This window comes from Salvelinus sp. IW2-2015, linkage group LG16 (genome assembly GCF_002910315.2).
Source record: "Salvelinus sp. IW2-2015 linkage group LG16, ASM291031v2, whole genome shotgun sequence".
NCBI lineage: Eukaryota > Metazoa > Chordata > Actinopteri > Salmoniformes > Salmonidae > Salvelinus > Salvelinus sp. IW2-2015.
The window spans coordinates 29,122,644-29,149,276 of NC_036856.1; the positions used below are offsets into that span (position 1 = coordinate 29,122,644).

General features: G+C 44.8%; 1 protein-coding gene across 1 annotated transcript in view; it reads right to left on the reverse strand.

Annotated features, from left to right (window-relative positions):
* Positions 1 to 26,633, reverse strand: part of LOC111976166 (transforming growth factor beta receptor type 3-like) — a 163,733-nt gene that overhangs the window by 33,928 nt on the left and 103,172 nt on the right. The window contains exons 5-7 of the mRNA XM_024004930.2: positions 10,951 to 11,134; positions 6,222 to 6,384; positions 5,288 to 5,435 (exon numbers count right to left, since the gene is read on the reverse strand). Of these exons, the coding sequence (XP_023860698.1) occupies positions 5,288 to 5,435; positions 6,222 to 6,384; positions 10,951 to 11,134 (495 nt within the window). The remainder of the gene's footprint in view (positions 1 to 5,287; positions 5,436 to 6,221; positions 6,385 to 10,950; positions 11,135 to 26,633) is intronic.

Sequence of the window (26,633 nt, forward strand, 5' to 3'; positions counted from 1 at the left end):
GGGGAAATAWCTATGTAAGAATGCTGTTCATAGACTACAGCTCAGCTTTCAACACCATAATCCCCTACAAGCTCATCTGCAAGCTGGGGACCATGGGACTGAACACCTACTTCTGTAACTGGATCCTGGACTTCCTAACGGGACAGCCCCAGGTGGTAAGGGTAGGCAACAACACCTCCACCAGGCTGACCCTCAACATGGGGGCCCCTCAAGTTCCCTGCTGTACTCCTTGTTCACCCATGACTGCATGGCCACGCACAACTCCAACACCATCATCAAGTTTGGTGACGACATGATGGTGGTAGGCCTGATCACCGACGGCGATGAGACAGCTTACAGGGAGGAGGTCAGAGACTTGGAAGTGTGGTGCCATGACAACAACCTTTCTCTCAATGTCAATAAGACCAAGGAGCTGATCGTGGACTACAGGAGAAGGAGGGGAGAACACGTCCCTGTCCACATAGACAGGGCTGTTGTGGAGCTGGTTCAGAGCTTTAAATTCCTTGGCATCCACATCAATAAGGACTTAACATGGTCCACACATACCCGGACAGTTGTGAAGAGGGCACAACAGTCCTCTTTCTCCTCAGGAGGCTGAAAATATCGGATCCTCAGAAAGTTGTACAGCTGCACCATCGAAAGCATGACTGGCTGCATCCCGGCTTGGTATGGCAAATGCACCACCATCGACCGCAAAGCGCTACTGGATAGTCCAGTACATCACTCAGGGCGAGCTCCCTGCCATCCAGGACCTCTATATCAGGCCAGAAAAATTGCCAAGGACTCCAGCACCCCAAGTCATTGACTGTTCACTCTGCTACGATCTGGCAAATGGTACCGGAGCATCGGCTGTCAGACTAACAGGCTCCAAGACAGCTTCTACCCCAAGCCATAAGACTGCTAAATAGCCAAAAGAATGCTTAAAGGGATATTTCGGTTTTTAACATGTTAGACCTCATTTTCGACTTACTTTTAGTGTTGAAGCCTCACCCAGGCAATTGTTTTGGTCAGACTTCCATTCCTGAGATTTATTTGGCTGTCTTAGTTGCTTGCAAGAGTCATATCGTTGTAGTGGCCAGACTCACCCCAAAAAACGTGTTTCAAAACATCTGGGCTATAYAGGCATGTCAATATCGAAACACTTTTTCCACAATTACGAGCATAAAATGTGTATATCCCGAACTGTGTTTACTGTTTTACCCTTGTATTGGAACTAATTTCTACGTCACTACTACATCCGCGTGCTGCTCGTCTTGCTTAGCCACACCTCCAAATTCTACAGAGCCTGCTACTCRAGGATAGCGCAGTACAGACACACCTTTCAAGCGCTACACTACCCAAAACAATKACATAAAAATCAAAACATATCTGAGTCGGACAGCTACAAGCCTGAAGAGGATGCATACTTTGCAGAACCATATTTATATGGGCCAGATTATACTGATGAAGAGCTTGGACAGATAGAAGCCGAGACAGAATGGGAGAAATGGCAACAGGTGATCCGGCAGACCAGCAACAGCGCCCAGAGAGAGAGTCACGGGGAACTGGTGGTGTAAATGTGAAAAATCTGAGAAAAATGCAAGGCAATGCAGACCAAAATTGAGTGTTCCGATTGGACTTGATAATGCCAACACTTGAAKWACTAAATGTGTCTGCTGGAGACACTGATGATGTCAGTAACAGCACAACAGTCTGTGTGACAGATCATGCAGATTTCACAGCTCATATCAACCCAGGAGTCATTTAAATGTTTTTCCATGTCCCTAAGATCAACTGAAAAAAGGGACCACGTCCAGCGGGAGCAAATGGGCAGTTGTCCATAGATTCAGTAAACATTTKAAATTGAAGTTATCAATAATGTATACATAACAATGAATGTATTATCTGTTTCCTATAATGATCCCTTAATGATACACTATATATACACAAAATGATACACTATATATACAAAAGTATGTGGACACCCCTTCAAATTAGTGGATTCAGTTACTTCAGCCACACACGTTGCTGACAGGTGTATAAAATCGAGCACACAGCCATGCAATCTCCATAAACAAAGTAGAATGGCCTTAATGAAGAGCTCAGTCAACGTGGCACCGTCACAGGATGCCACCTTTCCAACAAGTCAGTTCGTCAAATTTCTGCCCTGATACAGCTGCCCCGGTCAACTATAAGTGTTGTTATAGTGAAGTGGAAACGTCTAGGCGTAACAACGGCTCAGCCGCAAAGTGGTAGGCCAAACAAGCTCACAGAACGGGACCATCGAGTGCTGAAGCATGTAGCACTTAAAACTTGTCTGGTTGCAACACTCACTATCGAGTTCCAAACTGCCTCTGGAAGCAAAGTCAGCACAAGAACTGTTCGTCGGGAGTTTCATGAAATGGGTTTCCATGGCCAAGCAGCCGCACACAAGCATAAGATCACCATGCGCCAAGTGTCGGCTRGAGTGGTGTAAAACTCGCCGACACTGGACTTTGGAGCAGTGGAAACATCTTCTCTTGAGTGATGAATCACGTTTCACCATCTGGCAGTCCGACCTGCCCCAATACATAGTGCCAAATGTAAAGTTTGGTGGAGGAGGAATAATGGTTATGCCCCTTTGTTCCAGTGAAGGGAAATGTTAATGTTACAGCCTACAATGACATTCTAGACGATTCAGTGCTTCCAACTTTGTGACAACCATTTGGGGAAGGCCCTTTCCTGTTTCAGCATGACAATGCCCCCGTGCACAACACAAGGTTCAGACARAAATGGTTTGTCGAGATCTGCGAGCATTTCACGGTTAAGTATTCGGAGCATGTGACAAATAATATTTGATTTGGTTATTAACTGTCATGTTAAACAGATATTTACATTTTAGTAATTTATCCAAAGCAAATGGGGTTAAGTGCTTTGCTCAAGGGCACATCAGCATATGTTTTTTCTCCATGTAGTCAGCTTGGGGATTTGAACCAACGACCTTTCATTTACTGTCCCAACGCTCTTAACCACTAGGCTACCTGCCAACCCATATCGGACCAAGCTGGTACTGTCCTAGAACAGTAAACTGTAGGTCAGGATCACAGCCCATCGCTACCATGTGTCCTCATGTGTCCCCAGTCCCCTCCTCCCTCTAATTTTTCTATTAGCGTAACCTACTACTGTAGCCAACCGTAGACCTGCTCTGTTGGCCTGATTGATTCAGTGCAGTGACAGCCTAAAGTGTAGTTGTACAAACAGGCAGAAGGTGGCTGGGGCTGAGTGTAGGTCTGTGTCCCAAATGGCACCCTAATTCCTATATAGTGCACTACTTGTGACCAGAGATCCATGGACCCTGGTCAAAAGCAGTACACTACATACGGAATAGGGTGCCATTTGGGATGCRGTCCTGGGCCTAAACAGAGCTGGCTGCCTAGCAGAGGCACACACCCACCCTGCCTGCATGAGGGTGACTGTTACATAATGTGGGAACCAACCCAGGGTAGCAGAGACCCAGAGCCCATAAGACAACACAAGACACCTCCACTGAGGTCAGCACTTTGCATAGGGACCATGGAATGGAGCTACGCAGCACTCATAAAGATGATAAGATAGGAGGGCAGGCCAGTTTTGTTTGGGCCACAGAGATGGTCTTTTTTCCTTTAGTCCAGGTCATCATTGTAAATTACAATTGGCTCTCAAATAACCCACCTTTAGGTAAAAAAAAACAAAACTGTCTTATTAATAGACAAAACACATTTTATATCCATTAGATATCTGATGGCTGTGCCAAAGGTGTAAGTGCCATCCATCATTATGACTTCAGATATAAGTAAATGGTTTATTTTTTTATACATACATTGCATTGTCAACCTTAAACCAAATAATTATCCCTTGGTGTAAGCCTTGTAAATGTGTGTATGTATGTCTTTCAATGACAATAAAAGTGTAGAAACGACCACAGTGTATGGGTGTCAATGTTAACAAGAATGAATCAATATTTAAATTCTACAGACAGTCRTGGATGCATTTATTACACAGGATTTTAACCTGATTCTGTATGTAAATCCGAGACACTCCATTTAGCATGATATGTTACGTATCGTATGGCATATATTCATTTGTGGATGTCCATCACCCATTTCGTATGATATGTTACAAATTACAATTCATATTATATGTTATGRATTTTCCAAAYGTACAATATKTTATGAATTTGCAAACGTACAATATGTTACGAAGTAGCAAAACATATGACATGTTACGAATTCTAGCTAGGTGGCTAATGTTAGCTAGGCTAGGGGTTAGGGTTACGGTTRGGGTTAAGTTTAGGAGTTAAGTTAAAGGGTTAAGGTTAGGGTTAGTGAAAAGGGTTAGCTAACATGCTAAGTAGTTGCAAAGTAGCTGAAACGTAGTAAGTATTTAAAAGGTTGCTAATTAGCTAAAATTGTCTGTGATGAGATGCAAACTCACAACCTTTGGGTTAATAGAYGTTTGCGTTATACGCCTACCCATCCAAACACCCTACCATTTCTGCAATCCAAAGCACTCAGGTCTGGTGAAACCATAGGCAGAGCTAGGGCTGGTCCCAAATGGCACCCTATTCCCATTATAGTGCACTTACTTTTGAYCAGGGCCCATAGTACTTTGGTCAAAAGTAGTTCACTTTATAGGGAATAGGGTGTCATTTGGGAGGCAGCCAGAGCCTGCAGTCAGCAGCGCTCATAACTCACATTATCATGGATGACAAACAGGTCAGGCCTATGAAAATGTCTTGCCCCCCTCCTCTTCCCCCTTTCTCCTCCTCCTTTCCCCTCCTTATTTGATGCGATGACAACCCTTAGTGCTGTCAGGGTGATATTTCACGGTTCATCCATCCCCCTCCCTCCTTCCACCCCCTGCAGGCAGGTTGAAACCAGGTGCCACTTCAACAMTCCTCAGATTGTGACAAATGTATTGGTCAGCAACACAAAGTGGTGACATGCCTGTCTGTCTGCTGTGCCCGTCTAGTCATGTGTTGTGACATGGTTCTTCTGCCTGTATTCCCTCACACCATCGGTGCCATTGTGATGTGTTACTGAGACAGTGAAAAAAATATTGGCAGTGAAAAATCTGAAAGTTGAACTACTCAATTTGAAAAAAACTCAATAACAGTGCCGCCACTTGGTTTGCTATAAAGCTGAGGGATGGAGTCTTGGGCCTCTGGAGATGGCCTTTAAATAAACTGCTACTACTGAAAATCAAATAATTTTTATTTAGGTCAAAACAGCTCTTAACTAAAGGAGAGGCTGTGTTTKTTACGTTCAGAGTGACGTTCTGAGTCACGTACCACTACATTCAGTTTCCCGCTGATGCTGTGAGCCTTGATGACCCAGTTGACAGACTTCTGACACTTCAGCAGCAGCACGATGTCACGAGGCAACAGAACATCTGCCCCCAACGGCCTCAGATCAACGATCACATCCACCTGAAACGCACTGCTCAAGGAGGATGGGGGGGGAGAGAGAGAGAGAGATAAGAATTTTGGAAGGCCCAAAACACTCTGTATTTACATGCCTTCTCTCAGTCTGGCCAACTGATTAAGAAACTGGAAGTATTCCCAGGAAGAGGAGGACATGCGTGTAACAGACCAGACCACATAGCAGCAGTATGGTAAAATACATGTATTTCTGGGCTCTTCATGCATATACAAAGTAATCACACCACTGGAAGAGTGAGGCGATTATCTGGCAGACTGGAGATAGGTTGCATCCCGAATAGTGAATAGGGTGCCATTTTGGGACAACCACAGACTCTGAGCCTGAGATATGACGTTCTGTTAAGAACTCTAAGGTCAATATTACCCCCCTCTTCCTTCGTATCCAAAACAAACTACCAGAGAGAGAGACCATTCTGGCCTCTTGTAATGGGGAAATTACACTGAGATCATTAAGGTTCATGTTAAGAGTTACTGTGATTGACATACTGTGTATCATATTGACATAAAGGGCCAGTTTCCCAGTGACAGATTAAGCCTGCTCCTCGACTTMAAGCAAGCTCAATAGAGAATCTCCATTGAAAGTGTTCTTTAGTCCAGAACTAGGCTTAATCTGTGTCCAGGAAACCAGCCCAAACTAGATAAACGTGCACCCTATTTGGGTCAGACTATGTTTTGGTTCTGGTCGTGGGCTACAGTACTGACCAGCTGGAGTTATGTTTATGTTACGGTTGTGTTATGGTTGTGTTGTGGTTATGTTATGGTTGTGGTGGATTACAGTACTGACCTACTAGAGTTGGGTGCTTGCAGCTCGATGATGTGGACCTCTTGGTCCTGGTCTGGTCCAGACAGGACACAGCCTTTAGAGGCCTGGGACTCTACGTAGCCAGCTAGGTAGTTCAGAGAGAGGAACTTGTTGTCGATCTTGCAAGTATCGGAGAACACTGGATCTGGAAGAGGAAAGGAGAAGGTGGGTGGATGAGATTATGAGATGAGATCATGACTCAATGTATAATTCGGACACTGGATGTGATGTGATTATACATGATTAATTGTCAAGAGGAAGAAGCTCTGACGAAGGCAGAGAGGACGATACGTAAGCTTAATATACTGAAGTGATACTGGGAATCGCTGTGTGCAAGTTTTTCTTTACTTTCAAGATGATTCCTCATGAGCAAATGGGTGAGGTATTTAGTTAGAGTATTTACACTACAGTTTGTTCAGCCAACGTTTTGAGATATCTAAACACTTTGGGATTGCTGGTAAAAGACAGGGACAGACAGACTGGTTTTGTATTGAACACTATTATTCAGGTTCTGATAAAATTAAGGCCAATATGTTTTGAAAATACATTTCGAACAATATCAGTCATAAACACATCCAATCAGTCATTCCTGTCAGGTTTCCCACCATTCTAACTTGTTATCATTTATTTACTCAAATATTATTATACTCCATCCAACTGCCCAGGCATGCAATCCTCTTCTCCATCTTTTCAGAAGAATCACAAGACAGATGCTTCCTTATTTGGCAAACAAGGTCTTGAACAGTAGTAAGGTTTAGAGAATATAAAGTAAAGGGTTGGCACCTTCCTCCCCGAACCTCCTCATGGCCACTTGAGGTGGTGTTGAGTGAAAGTGAGGTGAGTGAGTGAGTGAGTGAGTGAGTGAGTGAGTGAGTGAGTGAGTGAGTGAGTGAGTGAGTGAGTGAGTGAGTGAGTGAGTGAGTGAGTGAGTGAATGGCCTGAGACAACAAAGTGGAAATCTGTCCCACCTCAAGAAAAGATACCAGAGAGGAAAAGACATAGGGAGATGGACTGGAAAGTAGAGCTCTCTCTATGTGGTAAACATGGCATGTTGGACGTTCGCCAAACCACAGGGTCTAATGACAGAGGGGCTGAATGGATGACTGCTTCAAGGCTAAGCAATCACACACATTCTGTTCTCTCTGCTATCCTCCAAGTGACTGAGAACATGGAGAGCACAAAAGAAAGGCCTGAGGTGTATGTTTCATGATTAACTACTCATGGTGTGATTCTGATAACGTACAGGAATTCAAGTACTTTTGTTCACCYGACCTAGAATACCGACCTCGCAATCAAATGCAGACCGTATTACCTCCCAAGAGATTTATCTTCGGTTATAGTACCAGCCGTGTATATTCCCCCTCAAGCCGATACCACGACTGCCCTCAAGGAACTACACTGGRCTTTGTGCAAACTGAAAGCCACAAATCCTGAAGCMGCATTTATTGTAGCTGGGGACTTTAAAAAAGCGAATCTGAAGAAAAAGCAACCGAAGTTCTATTAACACATTGCCTGTACAACTCGCGCTTCAATTTTTTTTAACCTTTGTTTCTCTCCCTTCTGGGATGGCTACAAGGCCCTCCCCCGCCCTCCGTTTGGCAAATCAGATCACGACTCCACTCCGCTCCGCCCTTCCTATAGGCAGACGCTCAAACAGGAAGTACCCATGCTAAGGTCTATTCAACGCTGGTCTGACCAATCAGAATCCATGCTTCAAGAATGTTTTGATCATGTGTACTGGGATATGTTCCAGGTTGCTTCTGAGAATATCATTGACGTATACACTGACACAGTGACTGAGTTAATCAGGAAGTGTATAGGGGATGTTGTTCCCACTGACTATTAAAACCTTCCCAAACCAAAAAGCATGGATAGATGGCAGCATTCATGCAAAACTGAAACCACGAACCACGGCATTTAACCATGGCAAGGTGACCGGGAATATGGTTGAATACAAACAATGCAGTTATGCCCTCTAAGGCAATCAAACAAGGAAAACGTCAGTACAGAGACAAAGTTAGAGTCGCAATTCAACATGAGATCTATGTGGCAGGGACTCCAGACAATCATGGACTACAAAGGGAAAACTAGCCACGTTGCGGACACCGACATCTTGTTCCTGGACAAGCTAAACACCTTCTTCACCCGTTTTGATGATAACACAGTGCGACCAACACAGGCCACTCCCGAGGACTGTGGGCTCTCATTTTCTGAGTAAGACATATAAGTGTGTTAACCCTTGCAAGGCTGCCAGCCCAGATTGCATCCCTAGCCGTATCCTGGCTGGAGTGTTTACGGACATRTTCAATCTCTCTCTATCCCAGTCAGCTATCCCCACTTGCTTCAAGATGTCCACCATTGTTCCTGTATCCAAGAAAGCAAAGGCAACTGAACTAAATGACTAATCGCTCCGTAGCACTCACTTCTGTCATCATGAAGTGCCTTGAGAGGCTAGTTAAGGATCATATCACCTGCACCTTACCTGACACCCTAGACGAGGGTCCCCGCTCTAGAGGCGCCACCTAAGTGGGCCGAGCCAGAGGTGGAGCGGTCTACGTCCCTCACCAGAGCCGCCACCGCGGAGAAATGCCCACCCAGACCCTCCCCTATGGGTTCAGGTTTTGCGGCCGGAGTCCGCACCTTTGGGAGGGGGTACTGTCACGCCCTGACCGTAGAGAGCGGAGGTAGCGGTCCTGCTGCTGGGTTGTTGCCCTCCTACGGCCTCCTCCACGTCTCCTGATGTACTGGCCTGTCTCCTGGTAGCGCCTCCATGCTCTGGACACTACGTTGACAGACACAGCAAACCTTCTTGCCACAGCTCGCATTGATGTGCCATCCTGGATGAGCTGCACTACCTGAGCCACTTGTGTGGGTTGTAGACTCCGTCTCATGCTACCACTAGAGTGAAAGCACCGCCAGCATTCAAAAGTGACCAAAACATCAGCCAGGAAGCATAGGAACTGAGAAGTGGTCTCAGAACCACTCCTTTATTGGGGGTGTCTTGCTAATTGCCTATAATTTCCACCTTTTGTCTATTCCATTTGCACTACAGCATGTGAAATTTATTGTCAATCAGTGTTGCTTCCTAAGTGGACAGTTTGATTTCAMAGAAGTGTGATTGACTTGGAGTTACATTGTGTTGTTTAAGTGTTCCCTTTATTTTTTTGAGCAGTGTATATATATATAACAATACACAAATCTAAAATGTAAATAATTGAATWAAAAAATATATAAATATTAAGATGAGCAATATCGGAGTCCTAATATTTCTATATTTCTTAATTCCATTACTTTACTTTCAGATGTGTGTATTGTTTTCGAATTGTTAGATATTACTGCACTGTTGGAGCTAGGAACACAAGCATTTTGCTACACCCGAAATAACATCTGCTAAATATGTGTACGCGACCAATAGAATTWGATTTTGACATAATGCTGTAATGCATAATGGAGCCATTACTCCACTCCACTCCTGGCAGTAACTGTGGTATTGTCTTGCATTGAAAGATAGTCGTTAAAAGSTCTCCTATCTATCTGGATGTTGATGTAGGATGAAGTTGAACGTGCTGTCGGTTCGGTTTACAAAGGACCAGTGGGGAGTGAAACAGTGAAGGAAGGAGTGAAGCATGGCTTCAATGGATCAATCACACAACATCCCTGGAGGAGCCCTGGACTTCCAACAGCCAGCCTCCCTACTACAGTAACTCTACTGACTGGTGGAGAGGAGATGAGGACCCCACAGTCTGCCTTTGCTCAAGACACCTCTTCACAGTTTTTTCCACTTACAGCTCATAGTTATCAAGGAACATCTCACATTCCCTAAACCCATTAATGCCTTCAACAGTTTAGTTTAATACAAACTTTGCTGCGCAGAAGAGATCTTCCTATASATACAAGTTGAGGAGCAAGGCCCCTATCATCTTACTTAACAGCAGCTTGAGGAGTTAAGTAGGAGATATGATAAATAGATCCCTCTCGTGTATTTGACTAAACCTGCTTGAAGACTTGAATAGCAAGAAACAGTCCCATGTTTGATCTCTTCAGTCTACAGATGTTGTTCTTGTTTCATCAACTTCGGTACAACTCTGCCACYTCTCTCTTTTTCTCAGAGTGCACAGGACTAGTCTATCAGGCCTCAAATCTGGCAGCAGGCCTACACACAAGCTAGAAATTAGAGCAGCGATCCCTCACAAACCTACTACGCATTTCCATCAGTCACTTCTTCCTCACTCCACGGACTCTGGGCTCATGGTCAAATAAGAAAAGTGACAAGCAAGGAAAGCAAGGGGCCAGATTACAAAATAAAGAAAGTCTATGTGYAGCTGGTCAAGTCTATGTGCACCTGAAGGTTGGCTAGTGGAACTGAGGAGTCAGAAAACAGAGAGTGTTCGCTCTGCTACTCCAGGGTCCAGTAAATCCCAGGACTGTCAATGGCCTCCATTAAAAATGACTGACTGAGTAGGAACCCCTTAATTAAGGTTTAGTGGGGAAGAAAAGGCCTGTCACAAGGCAAAGAAAATATACAGTTAGTGAAATTAGGTGTAAAAGTTTCCCCAGGCATTCTAAACGAGAATGTGGCACACCTTCTCCAACTGTGATGTATGGTTTCACCTGAAACCAATGGTTATCCTACAGAAAGGACAGCCAAATAACCCTTTATGGTTCTAGGTACCACCTTTTTCCAAACTGTCCCTCTAACAGTAAAACACACCTTCTCCCACTTTGATGTAGATGTCCAGGGCAATCTTGAGTTCGGAGAAGGAGGTAACGGCTCTGTACTTCTTGGTGGCCCAGTTGAGGAGGTGCTCGTTGCCATGGGGAAGTACCTCCTTCTGAACATGACAGTGGAGGGAGAAGTTCCCTGGAGGGAAGTGGACATCAGATCCCCCAGATACCTGGAGGAAGGAGAGATACAACAATGTTATAGACAAGTCAGTAAGAGACACACCATGGCTTTACAGACAGACATCAGTACACTTTTCATCAAGAGACATAGCCCTGAGACATGGCTGTAGTGTGTTAGGAGTCATACTGTAGGAGTCTACAGCTATGCATCAGCGCTACACAAGACACAGGGAATTGGACCACTGAGGTTTCAGATAGCTGGAGGGTTGAGAGACACAATGAGGTTACAGACAGACACTGTACATCAGAAGACATAGCCCCAAGACATGGCTGTAGGCTGCTATGGCATTACAGTAGGTGTAATAAGACTCGTAGTCAGTTATAGGAGTCTACAGCCTTGCCTCGGGCTAAAGGAACCACAGAGGGACATCACTTTGCCAGTGAGAGAAAAGAGCTGAAGGTAAGGATTCCACAGAATGACTGATACAGTAGGTTTCTGTATGACACTGGCCCGGTTTCCCAGCCACAGATAAAACCTAGTCCTGGACTAAAAAGCAAGCTCAATGGAGAACCTCCATTGGAAATTATTTTTAGTCTAGAACAAGGCTTAATTAGTGTCGAAAAAACCCGACCCTAGCTGGAACATTTGAAAATTGTGGGAGGCAACCCAGCTGTCTAGAGAGACTAAGGCTTAATCAGTGTGTGGGAAACCGGCACTAAGAGACTACCTAAAGCATCATGGACCTAGGGTGAAGAAACACAGAGATACCATAGGAACAGTAATATGGTGTGGGGATTTACAGTATCGGTATATCTAGTCCAGAGAGCAATAAGCATTGATTTAATATCATAGGCATGATTTTTGATAGTCTAATCTACATCAAATAACGTTTGATTACTTTTAGCAGTCTCCATTTCAGCTACTGAAGGAAATACATGTATAGAGTTACTGAGGACATAAAATGGTAAGCTACAAAAAGGTAGCTGTGATTTACTGTTCAGAAGCTGTATTTTCTATTGGGCTCATGCAGTTAGTTTTCAAGACTTTCACTCACAACGACTTCTTCATTGATAAAGATATGCACATAAAACTCAATTCTGTATTGATATGTTCATCCACTTTTTGGGAAAATAAAAATTTGAGACAATAAAAATAAAGGCCTGCCTAGAGGTAAACAGAAAAAAAGAGATGAGCAAGTTAAAGTTAAAACTTCCATCTAAACTTTGCGCAAACACATCTTTCACACTCCATCCCCATTCATTATTTTAAGACCTCTCGCAATGTCCTCTCCTTATTTTCACACAAGGTCCCCTTGCACAATAAGGTGTCTGGTTTCTACTGTTTATATAACCTGTTATTGTGCGTAAGCAGTGTGCAGGGATTTTTCAAAATGGCAGCAAACAGCTGGAGTAGTATGGAGCTGTTTGTCATGAATGTAGCTAGCAGATACACACACACACACACGCACGTGATCACATATGCACAAACACTTATCTGTCTTCATCATAGGTAACACATATGCAAGATGCGCGTGTCTGTGTATGCATGCTCACACACACACACACACAATAACTCAGAGGTACAAAATAAAGAGATAACTTTTATCAATGCAGTATGTTTGTTTGGCATTGCCATTGGGGATCATCTCAAAGTAGTTCATTTTGCCATATTAGAGCCGGCTGAGAGTGGGATGATACAATGAGACTCAGCCTAAGCCTAGGTAGGTAAAAAAGTGTGAGAGCACAAAACCCAGCTGTAATATGCAGAGTGAAAAAAAGAAGAAAATGTGAGCGGAGCCCTGAGCCCACAATGAAATTCTGGTTTGTCTTCTGGCAGAAAGGGAAGGAGGGATTGAAGAAGGGATGGAGGGAAAGAGAGAAACTTGGCTGAGCTTGGCATGTGTGAGTGTGTGTGTGCATGTGCATAGAACAGGGAGCAGAGAAAGAGAGAGAAGTAGAGAGAAAGCGAGACCACCCCTTTGGTTCTTAATGGACCTCAACCCATATGCTTCATTTCAGAGGGATAAACATTCACATGCGCTGAAAAACCTACTGCTGACTGTAGTACAACTGTGAGCAGGGCTGAGCATCCCAGGCCAGTCRGCAGCCCCAACACACAGTCTGGTCTAGATAGCCTACCTCATTATATTTCCATACTTGTCATTCTTTTTACCAAGGCCTCCAATGTAAAGTGGGGGGCAGCTGACAGCGTGCTGCCTGGCAGGCCAAATGAAAACATKAACTCATAACACTAAACTGATAGAGCGTAGTGCTGAATGGACCATTTCCCTAAACTGTAGGTGGACATATAGGATCATTAACACTTTGTTGCYTTCCCCATATTTTGGTTAATAGGAATTTTCCAAAGAGGGGGGAGAGGAGAAAAAAACAAACACCAGAATCTACTGCAACGTTGGTTAATCTTTCAGATCATAGTGTCCATTTGTTTGTGTGAAAATTAGTCACATTATCTCTGTTGGGTATTTGGAGCTCCAGACAGAGAGGTTCTCCATTCCCCCCAAACACACACACGCACGTACACAAACACTAGCCAACACTATGTGCAACATCTGCCTGACCCCTGGCCTCTCCTCTCTATGTTCCTGGCATTGTCACCACAGATAATACATTCCAAAACCAGGGAGACGGACACTGTCGAAGAATTCACCGCTACGTAGATATTTATTTTTTAGCAAACACGTTTACTAAGACTATGGCAGGAAGGAAAGGAACACTTAAGTGGAGAAAGATGGAGAACCGTGCCGTTACCTGACTGCCTCACCTACGCTATCAAATGTGAAATAGAGCAATGGAGGAACGCTGAGCAAAGAGGGAAGGAGGAAGAGGGGGAAGATGAAGAGGAGGAGGAGGAGGTTTACTTTGGGAAACCTTCCCAAGCTCAGCAGAGTTTATCAATTTAATTGTGGAAATATGACTGTAATTAGTCTGAAAGAATTAGAGGGGGAAGCCTGAAAACCCAAATTAGCTCCAGGCCTTTGCAGGGTGATTTGAAACCTCAATAATATGAAAGAAGAGACTCAGAGACCCACTTTGGGACTCGACCAGTTAGCTGAGGGAGAGAGAGAGAGAGAAAGAGAGAGAGAGATGAGGGCTTTTGAGATAAAAAAAAGAAAAAGAAATATGAGTAATGTTTTTATCAAAGACTTGAAAGTTTGAAGAAAGTAATTGCCACTAGCATCCACTTTTACAAGAACACATAAACTGTGAAGCCAGCACTTGCATGAGAACTGCTTGAAAATGTAAAAGCAATGCTATTCTTTATTTTTTATTTTTTATCAACAATGCTTCAAAGTAGTGCTATATGCATAGACATCAATGACTGACACAATGGGACGATTAACTCAATGATTCATACAATACACAGAACATACATTTTTGTCTATGATATTGTTCCTACTGTCATAGGCATGTACACTACTCGTTGCCTTGTGCTTCTTATCACCCCGTTCTCCCTGAAAAGAGAAGAAAATATGACTAAATGTGCAGAGAGAGAAAGGGCCTTATTCCTAAAATGTATCCCTGAACACATAAATCATTGTTGTTTATATGTCCTCTGCTCACAAACAGACCCAGACAGACAGACAGACTAGCTTAGTCCTGGGCTCGCTGTATCATATGACTTAACACCTAACGCACCCAAGCACGGCCTGTGTCTGTCTGGCCTCTTTCTGTAGGTCTGGAATCAGCTCAGGTCTGCACTCAGAGGTGAGCGCCGTGGAACTTTGCAAAGCCAAAAGTTTACCTCMTTCTACCTAACTGAGCATGGAGCTAATCTCCAATGAGGAGTTCTTKGGCAGTTCAAAGCCAAATATAAGGTTACTTGAGTATAACCAGGGATGGAACTCTAGTCTGGAACATTTTCTACAAGCCCAATATGAAAAATACTAGCCTCTGGCAAGCGGGCTAGACTAATTTCCATATGTATAACACAATTAGAAGGGTCATATCTGTTGAAAAAGCATTTGGCATCCTCAACTGTTCAGCAGAACATGCAATGTGACAATTAAATATTACCCATACTTTCAAAGAGATTTGTCAACAATCCACTGAAGTCTACCTAACAGCCATAGAGAGCTAAGCCTGCTTACTGTAACATTGGTCCGTTGCTTCTCTCCGCAAAGTTTAAAACCCAACAATAACATGTGCATGCTGCCCAGTACCCTGCATGGTCTGTGGCGTTTTAAAAGCATATTTGCCTGTAGTTGGTTTCCTGGCCTCTCTGCCTATGTGTGTGAGTCTACATATTACTATGTGCCAGTCGTGATGAGGGGAGAGGAGAGACGCCATGCCAAATGTTTTATATTAATTATCAGAGTGCTGCAATCCTACTACCTAAGAAATACTAAGCAACACCCACAGTAAAGCACAACCTGAGAAAACACCATGTCTGTTTGGAGAGACAGAGAGAGGATGTGAGATAATAGGACCGTGCTCTAATGCAGATTATATAAATATGATAAATGCTTTTGTGGGTGATTTGATCTGCTCTCTCAAGACTGGCTCCAGGATAGCTAATCAAACTCCTGGTGTGTGTGTGTGTGTGTGTGTGTGTGTGTGTGTGTGGTGTGTGTGTGTGTGTGTGTTGTGTGTGTGTGTGTGTGTGTGTGTGTGTGTGTGTACTGGCAGGGAGAGCTGTTGTGTAGAAAAAACACCATCTGTTCTCTGCATCAAAGCCAATATTGGGCTGGCCATGGTTCCAATTAACAATCACATAGATCGAGCGAGCGAGATGAAAGAAAGAGATACAGAGAAAGAAAGACAGAGACATAGAAAGATAGATGAGTAGAGAAAAGAGAGCGAGAACAAGACAGAGAGAAGAAGATAGAGAGACAGAGAGAGCGAGATTTRCACATCATAACACTGTACATAGCCATAATATGAGATTTGAAATGTGTCTATTCCTTTGAAACTTGTGAGTATAATGTTTACTGTTCATTTTTGATTGTTTATTTCACTTTTGTTTATTATTTATTTCACTTGCTTTGGCAATGTAAACATATTTCCCATGCCAATAAAGCCCTTTGTATAGAGAGTGAGAGAGCGAGAGAGAGACAAAAAGGAAAAAGATAGATTTACATTTTATTTGTCACACTCGCCGAATACAACATGTGTAGACCTTACAGTGAAATGCTTACTTACAAGCTGTCATATCGTGTGTGTAGGTGGAAGGGAAGTCAGGCGCCGACAGAGATGGCCGCCTCGCGTTCCTAGGAAACTATGCAGTATTTTGTTTTTTTACGTGTTATTTCTTACATTGGTACCCCAGGTAATCTTAGGTTTCATTACATACAGTCGGGAGGAACTACTGAATATAAGAGCAACGTCAATTCACTATCATTACGACCAGGAATATGACTCTCCCGAAGCRGATCCTGTGTTTTCCTTCCACCCAGTACAATGGATCTGATCCCAGCCGGCGACGACGCCGTAAAAGGGGCAAACGAAGCGGTCTTCTGGTCAGGCTTCGGAGACGGGCACATCGCGCTCCACTCCCTAGCATACTACTCGCCAATGTCCAGTCTCTTGACAACAAGGTTGATGAAATCCGAGCAAGGGTAGCATTCCAGAGAGACAGAGACTGTAACGTTCTTTGCTTCACGGAAACATGGCTCACTCGAGAGACGCTAACGGAGTCGGTGCAGCCAGCTGGTTTCTTCACGCATCGCGCCGACAGAAACMAACATCTTTCTGGTAAGAAGAGGGGCGGGGGGGTATGCCTTATGATCAACGAGACGTGGTGTGATCATAACAACATACAGGAACAAGTCATTCTGTTCACCTGACTTAGAATTCCTCACAATCAAATGTCGACCGCATTATCTACCAAGGGAATTCTCTTCGATTATAATTACAGCCGTATATATTCCCCCCCAAGCAGACACATCGATGGCCCTGAACAAACTTTATCTGACTCTATGTAAACTGGAAACCACACACCCTGAGGCTGCATTCATCATAGCTGGGGATTTTAACAAGGCTAATCTGAAAACAAAACCCCTACCAACATTTCTATCAGCAATAGTCGTTTGTGCTACCCCGGGTCTCGGAATAGAAACCCTGGGCATCATTGCTTACTTCTAATGCCGCTGACGCATCATTAAGGCCCATCCCTCGCCCTCCTTTACGGCAAAAGCTGACCACGACTCCATTTCTGTTGCTCCAGGACTATCAACAGAAAACTTAAAACGAAGAACGCCCCTGCTCAGGTCTGTTCAACGCTGGTCTGGACCAATCTGATTCCACGCTTCAAGACTTGCTTCGATCACGTGGATTTGAGATATGTTTCCGCATTGCCGGTCCAACAAAACATTGACGAAATATGTTCTGATCGGTTACGAGTTTCATTAGAAGAATGCCGTGCTGATCACACGTAATACCACAGCAACAATTAAAACATTCCCAAACCAGATACCGTGGAATTGATGGCCAGCATCGCGTGAAACTGAAAGCGGCAACCACTGCTTTTAACCAGGGCAAGGACCGGAACATGACCGAATACAAACAGTTGAGCTATCTCCTCGCCAGGCAATCAAACAAGCTAAGCGTGTCAGTATAGAACAAGAAGTAGAGTCGCCAATTCAACAGCTCAACACAGAGTGTATGTGCAGGTCTACAGTCAATCACGGATACAAAAAGAAAAACCAGCCCCCTTGCGGACAGGATGTCTTGCTCCCAGGACAACTAAATAACTTTTTGCTCCTTGAAGACAATACAGTGCCACTGACACGGCCCGCTAACCAAAACCTCCGGTCTCCTTCACCGCACTGAGTATATAAACATATTTAAACTGTTAACCCTCGCAAGGTTGCAGCCCAGACGGCATTCCCTAGCCGCGTCCTCAGAGCATGCGCAGACCAGCTGGCTGGTGTGTTTGGACATATTCAATCAATCCTATCCCAGTCTGCTGTTCCCACATCTTCAAGAGGGCCAACATTGTTCCTGTTCCCAAAAAGGTAACGAGCTAATACGCTATACCGCCCTGTAGCACTCACTTCCCATCATGAAGTGCTTTGAGAGACTAGTCAAGACCATCCATCACCTCCACCTCTACCCCATTGACTGTCCCTTCCGTATCCCTCCTCCTAACCCTTTGTCTTACCGACCCAATAGGTCCACAGACGACGCAATCGCAACCACACTGCACACTGCCCTAACCCATCTGGACAAGAGGAATACCTATGTGAGAATGTGTTGCATGCCTCGATGCATGCATAGAAGTAATTTAGCTCGTCTGGTAGGCTTGTGTCACTGAGCAGCTCACAGCTGTGCTTCCCTTTGTAGTCTGTAATAGTTTGCAAGCCCTGCCACATTCGGCGAGCATTGGAGCCGGTGTAGTAGGATTCAATCTTAGTCCTGTATTGACGCTTTGCCTGTTTGATGGTTCGTAGGAAGGCATAGTGGGATTTCTAAATAGCTTCCGGGTCAGAGTCCCGCCCCTTGAAATTGGCAGCTCTACCCTTTAGCTCAGTGCGGATGTTGCCTGTAATCCATGGCTTCTGGTTGGGGTATGTACTTACGGTCACTGTGGGGACGACATCATCGATRCACTTATTGATGAAGCCAGTGACTGATGTGGTGTACTCCTCAATGCCATCGGAATAATCCCGGAACATATTCCAGTCTGTGCTAGAAAAACAGTCCTGTAGTTTAGCATCTGTGTCATCTGACCACTTCCGTATGTATTGGTACTTCGTGCTTTAGTTGTTGCTTGTCAATAGGAATCAGGAGGATAGAGTTATGCTCAGATTTGCCAAATGGAGGGCGAGGGAGAGCTTTGTATGCATCTCTGTGTGTGGAGTAAAGGTGGTCTATAGTTTTTTTCCCCTCTTGTTGCACATGTAACATGCTGGTAGAAATGAGGTAAAATGGATTTAAGTTTGTCTGCATTAAAGTCCCCGGCCACTAGGAGCGCCGCCTCTGCATGAGCATTGTCTTGTTTGCTTAAGGCCTTATAAAGCTTGTTGAGTGTGGTCTTAGTGCCAGCATCGGTTTGTGGTGGTAAATAGACAGCTACGAAAAGTATAGATGAAAAATAGTAAATAGTGTGGTCTACAGCTTATCATGAGATACTCTACCTCAGGCAAGCAAAACCTCAAGACTTCATTAATATTAGATTTCGTGCACCAGCTGTTGACAAATAGACACAGACCACCACCCCTTGTCTTACCGAGGCAGCTGTTCTATCTTGCCGATGCACAGAGAACCCAGCCAGCTGTATGTTATCCTTGTCGCCGTTCAGCCACAACTCAGTGAAACATAAGATATTACAGTTTTTAATGTCCCGTTGGTAGGATAGGCTTAAATCGGAGCTCATCCAGTTTATTATCCAATGATTGCATGTTGGCTAATAGGACTGATAGTAGAGGCGGATTACCCACGCGCCGTCTGATTCTTACAAGGCACCCTGACCTATGACCCCTATATCTCTGTCTCTTCTTCGTGCRAATTACGGGGATTTGGGCCTTGTCCGGTGTCTGAAGTAAATCCTTCGCATCCAGCTCATTAAAGAAAAAATCTTTGTTCAGTACGAGGTGAGTAATCGCTGTTCTGATATCCAGAAGCTATTTTCGGTCATAAGAGAATAAGTTACACATAACGTGGAAAAAACACACACAATAGCACAATTGGTTACGAGCCCGTAAATGGCAGCCATCTCCTCCGGCGTCATTAATCAATTCACACACCAAGTTCAAATAATGTAATAAAAAAAGAGAGGGAAAACGACGAAGACTTGGCAAACACAGAAAGAGCACATTCCAACAGCTAAACTTTACAATGTTGCTTCATCAAAAGGCCAGAGAGAACAGAGATGTGTTTCAGATCAAACTAGTCAAACAAAGAGGCACGATAACACCACCATGGAAACATGCCCTCTTTCGGATTGTAATTGTCCCCTCCTGAAATTACATTGGCTTGATTTGCTGTGTCCATCTTATGTTAGAATTGGTATTCTTTCATTACTCAGTACTTCTGATTGACAGGGAGTGTTGCGGAGCATGTTTACCAACAGAATGTCTGGATTTTTAAAGGCTGGATGTTAGGAGGGTGCAGTGGGCCAACAGCAACAGTGTGTTTACCAGACAGAGCAGGGCTAAACTGCAACGGTTCCAGGACCCATCCGTGTCTGTCTGTGGACCCTAGAATGGGGGACCAGGAAACAAGGTCTTGGCAGAGCTGATTCAGGGCTGATCAAGTGTGTGTGTGTGTGTAGCAGGGCTGATGCATGGCCCATTAGCCCCAGGAAACAAGCTCTCTAATGGGGGAACAGCGTAAAGAAGGTCYGGGTCGAGGTGTTACTATTGTCTCTGTTACTCCATATATCCACCACACAGTACCTTCTCTCCAACTCTCTGGAAGCTGCTAGCTGGACTTGGCACTGTCTGTTTCCACTAGCTCAGCCCTCACAGTGTCATAGTGTTTGTGTCAGACAGACAGTCAGACCAGTGAGAGTATGATGAGGCAAGTGTGGCTCTAGTCATGAGGATGGTGCTTTAAGCAGGGGAGATGTGGCTGCATGCAGTGTGATAGGGTTTCTCCTCCTCCTCTTTCTCATCCACATCCTCCTACAGGACAAACAGGCAGAGTGAAGCACCGACAGGAAGAGTGGGTGTACATCCTTTATTTCACCCTGTCCCGTCTCGTTGTCCAGTCATTGTGTGTCTGGGTTCCATGGTGGCATGTTAACGAGGCGTCCCGGTGGAGCTAACTAGAACCTGAGGCGAGCAGAGGCTCCTGGGAATCTGGTTATGGCTAAGTGCAGACAGGCTGACARATAGGATGTACAAGGCAACTCGATCTGCGCACAGCCAGAGGGCCTGGAGCTGTCACTCAAACACACAACCCAACACTTACCTTACTTTGCCATAGCTAAGGACCAGAGTGGCACTCCACAGACAGACAGCTAATCTGGTACAGTCACTTCACTGTTAGAGTGAATGTGTCTGAATAGGACTCACATATGACTCACGTGTATATGTGTAGCTTGCCAGGGCCATTAAGAAAATCTCACAAACTATTTAGATGAAAATTACAAAATCTGTTTATGTGCATATATGATACTGAGGGTACATTAAAGTATCCCTGAACAGTAAAACTGTCACCAGGGAGGAGTCCTATCCCCTTCCCTCTTCACAGTGGGAAAGCAGGCACAGGGCCCCATGTCAGATCCCATGTCTAACAAATCAAATCAAATTTTATTGGTCACATACACATGGTTAGCAGATGTTAATGCGAGTGTTGCGAAATGCTTGTGCTTCTAGTTCCGACCGTGCAGTAATATCTAATAAGGAATCTAACAATTTCACAACAACTACCTTAAACCCACAAGTGTAAATGAATGATTAAGAATATGTACATATAAATATATGGATGAGCGATGGCCGAACAGCATAGGCAAGATGCAGTAGATGGTATAGAGTACAGTATATACATATGAGATGAGTAATGTAGGGTATGTAAACATTATATAAAGTGGCATTGTTTAAGTAACTAGTGATACATTTATTAAATCCAATTATTCATTATTAAAGTGGCTAGAGATTGAGTCTGATGTTGGCAGACGCAACTCAATGTTAGTGATGACTGTTTAACAGTCTGATGGCCTTGAGATACAAACTGTTTTTCAGTCTCTCGGTCCCAGCTTTGATGCACCTGTACTGACCTCGCCTTCTGGATGATAGYGGGGTGAACAGGCAGTGGCTCGGGTGGTTGTCCTTGATGATCGTTTTGGCCTTCCTGTGACATGGGGTGGTGTAGGTGTCCTGGAGGGCAGGAGGTTTGCCCCCGGTGATGCGTTCTGCAGACCTCACTACCCTCTGGAGAGCCTTACGGTTGTGGGCAGAGCAGTTGCCGTACCAGGAGGTGATACAGCCCGACAGGATGCTCTCGATTGTGCATCTGTAAAAGTTTGTGAGTGATTTTGGTGACAAGCCAAATTTCTTCAGCCTCCTGAGGTTGAAGAGGCGCTGTTGCGCCTCCTTCACCACACGGACTGTATTGATGGACCATTTCAGTTTGTCCGTGATGTTTGTCGAGAACTTAAAACTTTCAGCCTTCTCCACTACTGTCCTGTCGATGTGGATAGGGGGGTGCTCCCTCTGCTGTTTCCTGAAGTCACGATCATCTCCCTTGTTTTGTTGACGTTGAGTGTGAGGTTATTTTCCTGACACCGCACTCCGAGGGCCCTCACCTCCTCCCTGTAGGCGTCTCGTCGTTGTTGGTAATCAAGCCTACCACTGTGTGTCGTCTGCAAACTTGATGATTGAGTTGGAGGCGTGCATGGCCAAACACAGTCATGGGTGAAAACGGAGTACAGGAGAGGGCTGAGAACGCACCCTTTGCGGGCACAGTGTTGAGGATCAGTGGGTGGAGATTTTGTTTCCTACCCTCACCAACTGGCCAGTCAGAAAGTCCAGGACCCAGTTGCACAGGGCGGGGTCGAGACCCAGGGTCTCGAGCTTGATGACGAGTTTGGATAGTACTATSGTGTTAAATGCTGAGCTGTAGTCGATGAATAGCATTCTTACATAGGTATTCCTCTTGTCCAGATGGGTTAGGGCAGTGTGGTTGCGATTGCGTCGTCTGTGGACCTATTGGGGCAGTAAGCAAATTGGAGTGGGTCTAGGGTGTCAGGTAAGGTGGAGGTGATATGATCCTTGACTAGTCTCTCAAAGCACTTCATGATGATGGAAGTGAGTGCTACAGGGCGATAGTCATTTAGCTCAGTTGCCTTAGCTTTCTTGGGAACAGGAACAATGGTGGCCCTCTTGAAGTATGTGGGAGCAGCAGGCTGGGATAGGGATTGATTGAATATGTCCGAAAACACACCAGCCAGCTRGTCTGCGCATGCTCTGAGGACGCGGCTAGGGATGCCATCTGGGCCGGCAACCTTGCSAGGGTTAACACGTTTAAATGTTTTATTCACGTTGGCTGCGGTGAAGGAGAACCCGCAGGTTTTGGTAGCSGGCCGTGTCAGTGGCACTGTATTGTCCTCAAAGCGAGCAAAGAAGTTGTTTAGTTTGTCTGGGAGCAAGACATCAGTGTCCGCAACAGGGCTGGTTTTCTTTTTTTTTATCCTTGATTGACTGTAGACTCTGCCACATACATCTCGTGTCTGAGCTGTTGAATTGCAACTCTACTTTGTCTCTATACTGACGCTTAGCTTGTTTGATTGCCTTGCAGAGGGAATAGCTACACTGTCTGTATTCGGTCATGTTTCCGGTCGCCTTGCCATGATTAAAAGCAGTGGTTTGCACTTTCAGTTTTGCGTGAATGCTGCCATCAATCCACAATTTCTGGTTGGAGAAGGATTTAATGGTCACCGTGGGTACCACATCACCGATGCACTTGCTAATAAACTCACTCACCGAATTAGCGTATACATCAATGTTATTGTCCGATGCTATCCGGAACATATCCCAGTCCACGTGATCGAAGCAATCTTGAAGMGTGGAATCCGAGTGGTCAGACCAGCGTTGAACAGACCTGAGCACGGGCGTTTCCTGTTTTAGTTTCTGTCTATAGKCTAGGAGCAACAAAATGGAGTCGTGGTCAGGTTTGCCGAAAGAAGGGCGAGGGAGGGCTTTGTATGCGTCGCGGAAATTAGAGTAGCAATGATCCAGGGTGTTGCCAGCCCGGGTCGCGCATTCAATATGCTGATAAAATTTAGGGAGCCTTGTTTTCAGATTAGCCTTGTTAAAATCTCCAGCTACAATAAATGCAGGTCTCCATTTCCTCTATGTAAACTGGTTTCCAGTGTCTGCTTGGGGGATATACACGGCTGTGATTATAATTGAAGAGAATCCTCTTGGTAGATAATGCGGTCGGCATTTGATCGTAAGGAATTCTAAGTCAGGTGAACAAAAGGACTTGAGTTCCTGTATGTTGTTATGATCACACCACGACTCGTTAATCATAAGGCATACATCCCCTCCCTTCTTCTTACCAGAGAGATGTTTGTTTCTGTCGGCGCGATGCATGAAGAAACCGGGTGGCTGTACCGACTCTGATAACGTATCCCGGGTGAGCCATGTTTCCGTGAAACAAAGAATGTTACAGTCTCTGATGTCTCTCTGGAAGGCAACTTTTGCTCGAACTTCGTCTACCTTGTTGTCAAGAGACTGGACATTGGCGAGTAGTACACTCGGGAGCGGTGGGCGGTGTGCCCGTCTACGGAGCCTGACCAGAAGACCGCTCCTTCTGCGGCGCCRTTGTTCTGGGTCGCCTACTGGGATCCGATCCATTGTCCTGGGTGGTGGTCCAAACAGAGGATCCGCTTCGGGAAAGTCGTATTCCTGGTCGTAATGTTGGTTAGTTGACGTTGCTCCAATAGTTCCTCCCGGCTGTATGTAATAAGACTTAAGATTTCCTGGGGTAACAGTGTAAGATATACACGTTAGATACACTACAGCATAAAGCCTAGTACTGTACTGTAGGCTGTGGGCTGGGCTTCATGACTGTTGTCAGCTGTTATATGTCTGATGAGGAGACTCTGTTGACCTGCTAATGGCTCCCTCCGAGACTGCATCCCAAATGACAACTTATTCCCAGATAGTGTACTACTTTGGATCAGAGCCCACACTACGTATAGGGAATATGTTTCCATTTGGGACACAGCCCCCGAGAAGGCTGACTCTAACTGCATGTAGAATTACAGCTCTAAAAACAGAAGCAGCCTGGATGCACATTCATCTGAATAAACTACGTCAATCTGACATGGAAATATTTCCACTTAGTACAGGAAATAACTAATTAAAAAGGGAGCCTGGTATGTATGCTGTGTGATGTATTCACTAGGGGTGTCCGAGTGAAACCTGAGTCTGTGGTTAAGACAGATGGGTCTGTTGTAGACCTGGGTTCAAATACTATTTCAAATAATTTTAGCATTTGCCTTCGCCTGCCTGGTGGGACAGATGGGAGGGGTTTTCACTTTTGCACCTATTCTATTGGTTCCATTGTGCCTGGCAAACTCAATCAAGCCCAGCTGATGTATTTGAAATGATTTCAAATAGTGTTTGAACCCAGGTCTGGTCTGTGATATGGCTATATAATGGTTTCTCTGCTCAAAGTGGATGGATGTTAGCACGTCAGCTAGGTAGCTTCACATGACCACAGTAATCCCACTCAACAGAGGTGATGATGGAGATCTCGCTCTTCTCATTGCCGAAGGAGACCAAGGTCTTTTCATTGCCGAAGGAGACCAAGGTCTTTTCACTGCCGAAGGTCGGATATCAGGCTAAGTATCTCTCTGAGAGACTGAATTTGGCAATATCTGTTATAAATGGAAAATGTTTAGCCGTAAAGGAGTTAGGTTGTGGCTTTATTGCTGAAGCTCAGCTCTCAGTGATCAAAATAAAGATGGCTTAATATATTTTTGAAAGACCCTGTGCGTGTGTGGTGTGCGTCAATGAGTGTGTGTTTGTGTGTGTTCGTGCATGAATGTGTGTGTTGTGTGTGCATTCATGTGGGTGTGCCCATGCATCTGTATGGGCTCTGGTTTTCATGGTAGGATGTTTTGCATGCAATGAGAACACAACCACCACATCTGGAAATAATATGGAGTATGAATGCCATTCTTGCAGAATGCTATAGTGTTAACTCACATTTGACAATGATTATATCAAAAGAACCGCAAGCTACATGAACGTTTTCACAGYATATATGGAAATGTAGGTGTTGAGTGTACAGATCCAGACAGGCTTACATTGTAGAGCAGCATGTTGAGTTAAACCATGTACATTTAGGCCTGTTGCTCTCATATGTTCTCATGTGATACCCCACTGTAAGGTGGAGCCAACCGAGCTCACCGACACTGGTGTGACTATGACCGTAGATGTTGGCAAGACAGCACAAACAGATCTGGGACCAGGCTAAGCATAAAATACATGCCAACCTATATCCCATCATTTGGCAGGTAAACCAGTCCCCTAATCACTTGAGGGTTGATATCAATGATGTCCTAAAGCAGTGGTGCTATAGTCATCAAAGTGGTATAGGTTTGTCACTGATTATTAGAGTTTACAGCGAGAGGATGTGGAAAGTGTGAGTTTCTGCACAGTGTAAAGAAGAGCCTGTACCCATGGGTAAACCACTGCTGCACATTGTAGCGGTATTTATTAGAGTGCACTTTGGCATGCAGGGGTCCATTGGAATTTCACAACCTTTGAAAAGTCAGGCACAAACCTGTGGTACCATCCAGCCATACCCAGAAAATGCTGAACAGCCTTGAGGGATGTGGGAATTGGGAATTCCTGCACGGCTGCAACTTTGGCTGGATCTGCATGGATACCTTCAGCATTAACCACATGACCAAGGAACTTGAGTTCTGGCAAACAGAAATGACACTTCTTCAAGTTCAAGGTCAAACCTGCAGCCTGTAGTCTGTCGAAGACGGACTGTATGTCTTTCAGATGATCCGCGACAGAGGAGGAGTAGATTATGATGTCATCCAGATACACAAGACTATTTCTACACCTTCAGATCTACAAGGACAGTCTCCATCAACCTTTGGAAGGTTGCTGGAGCATTCTT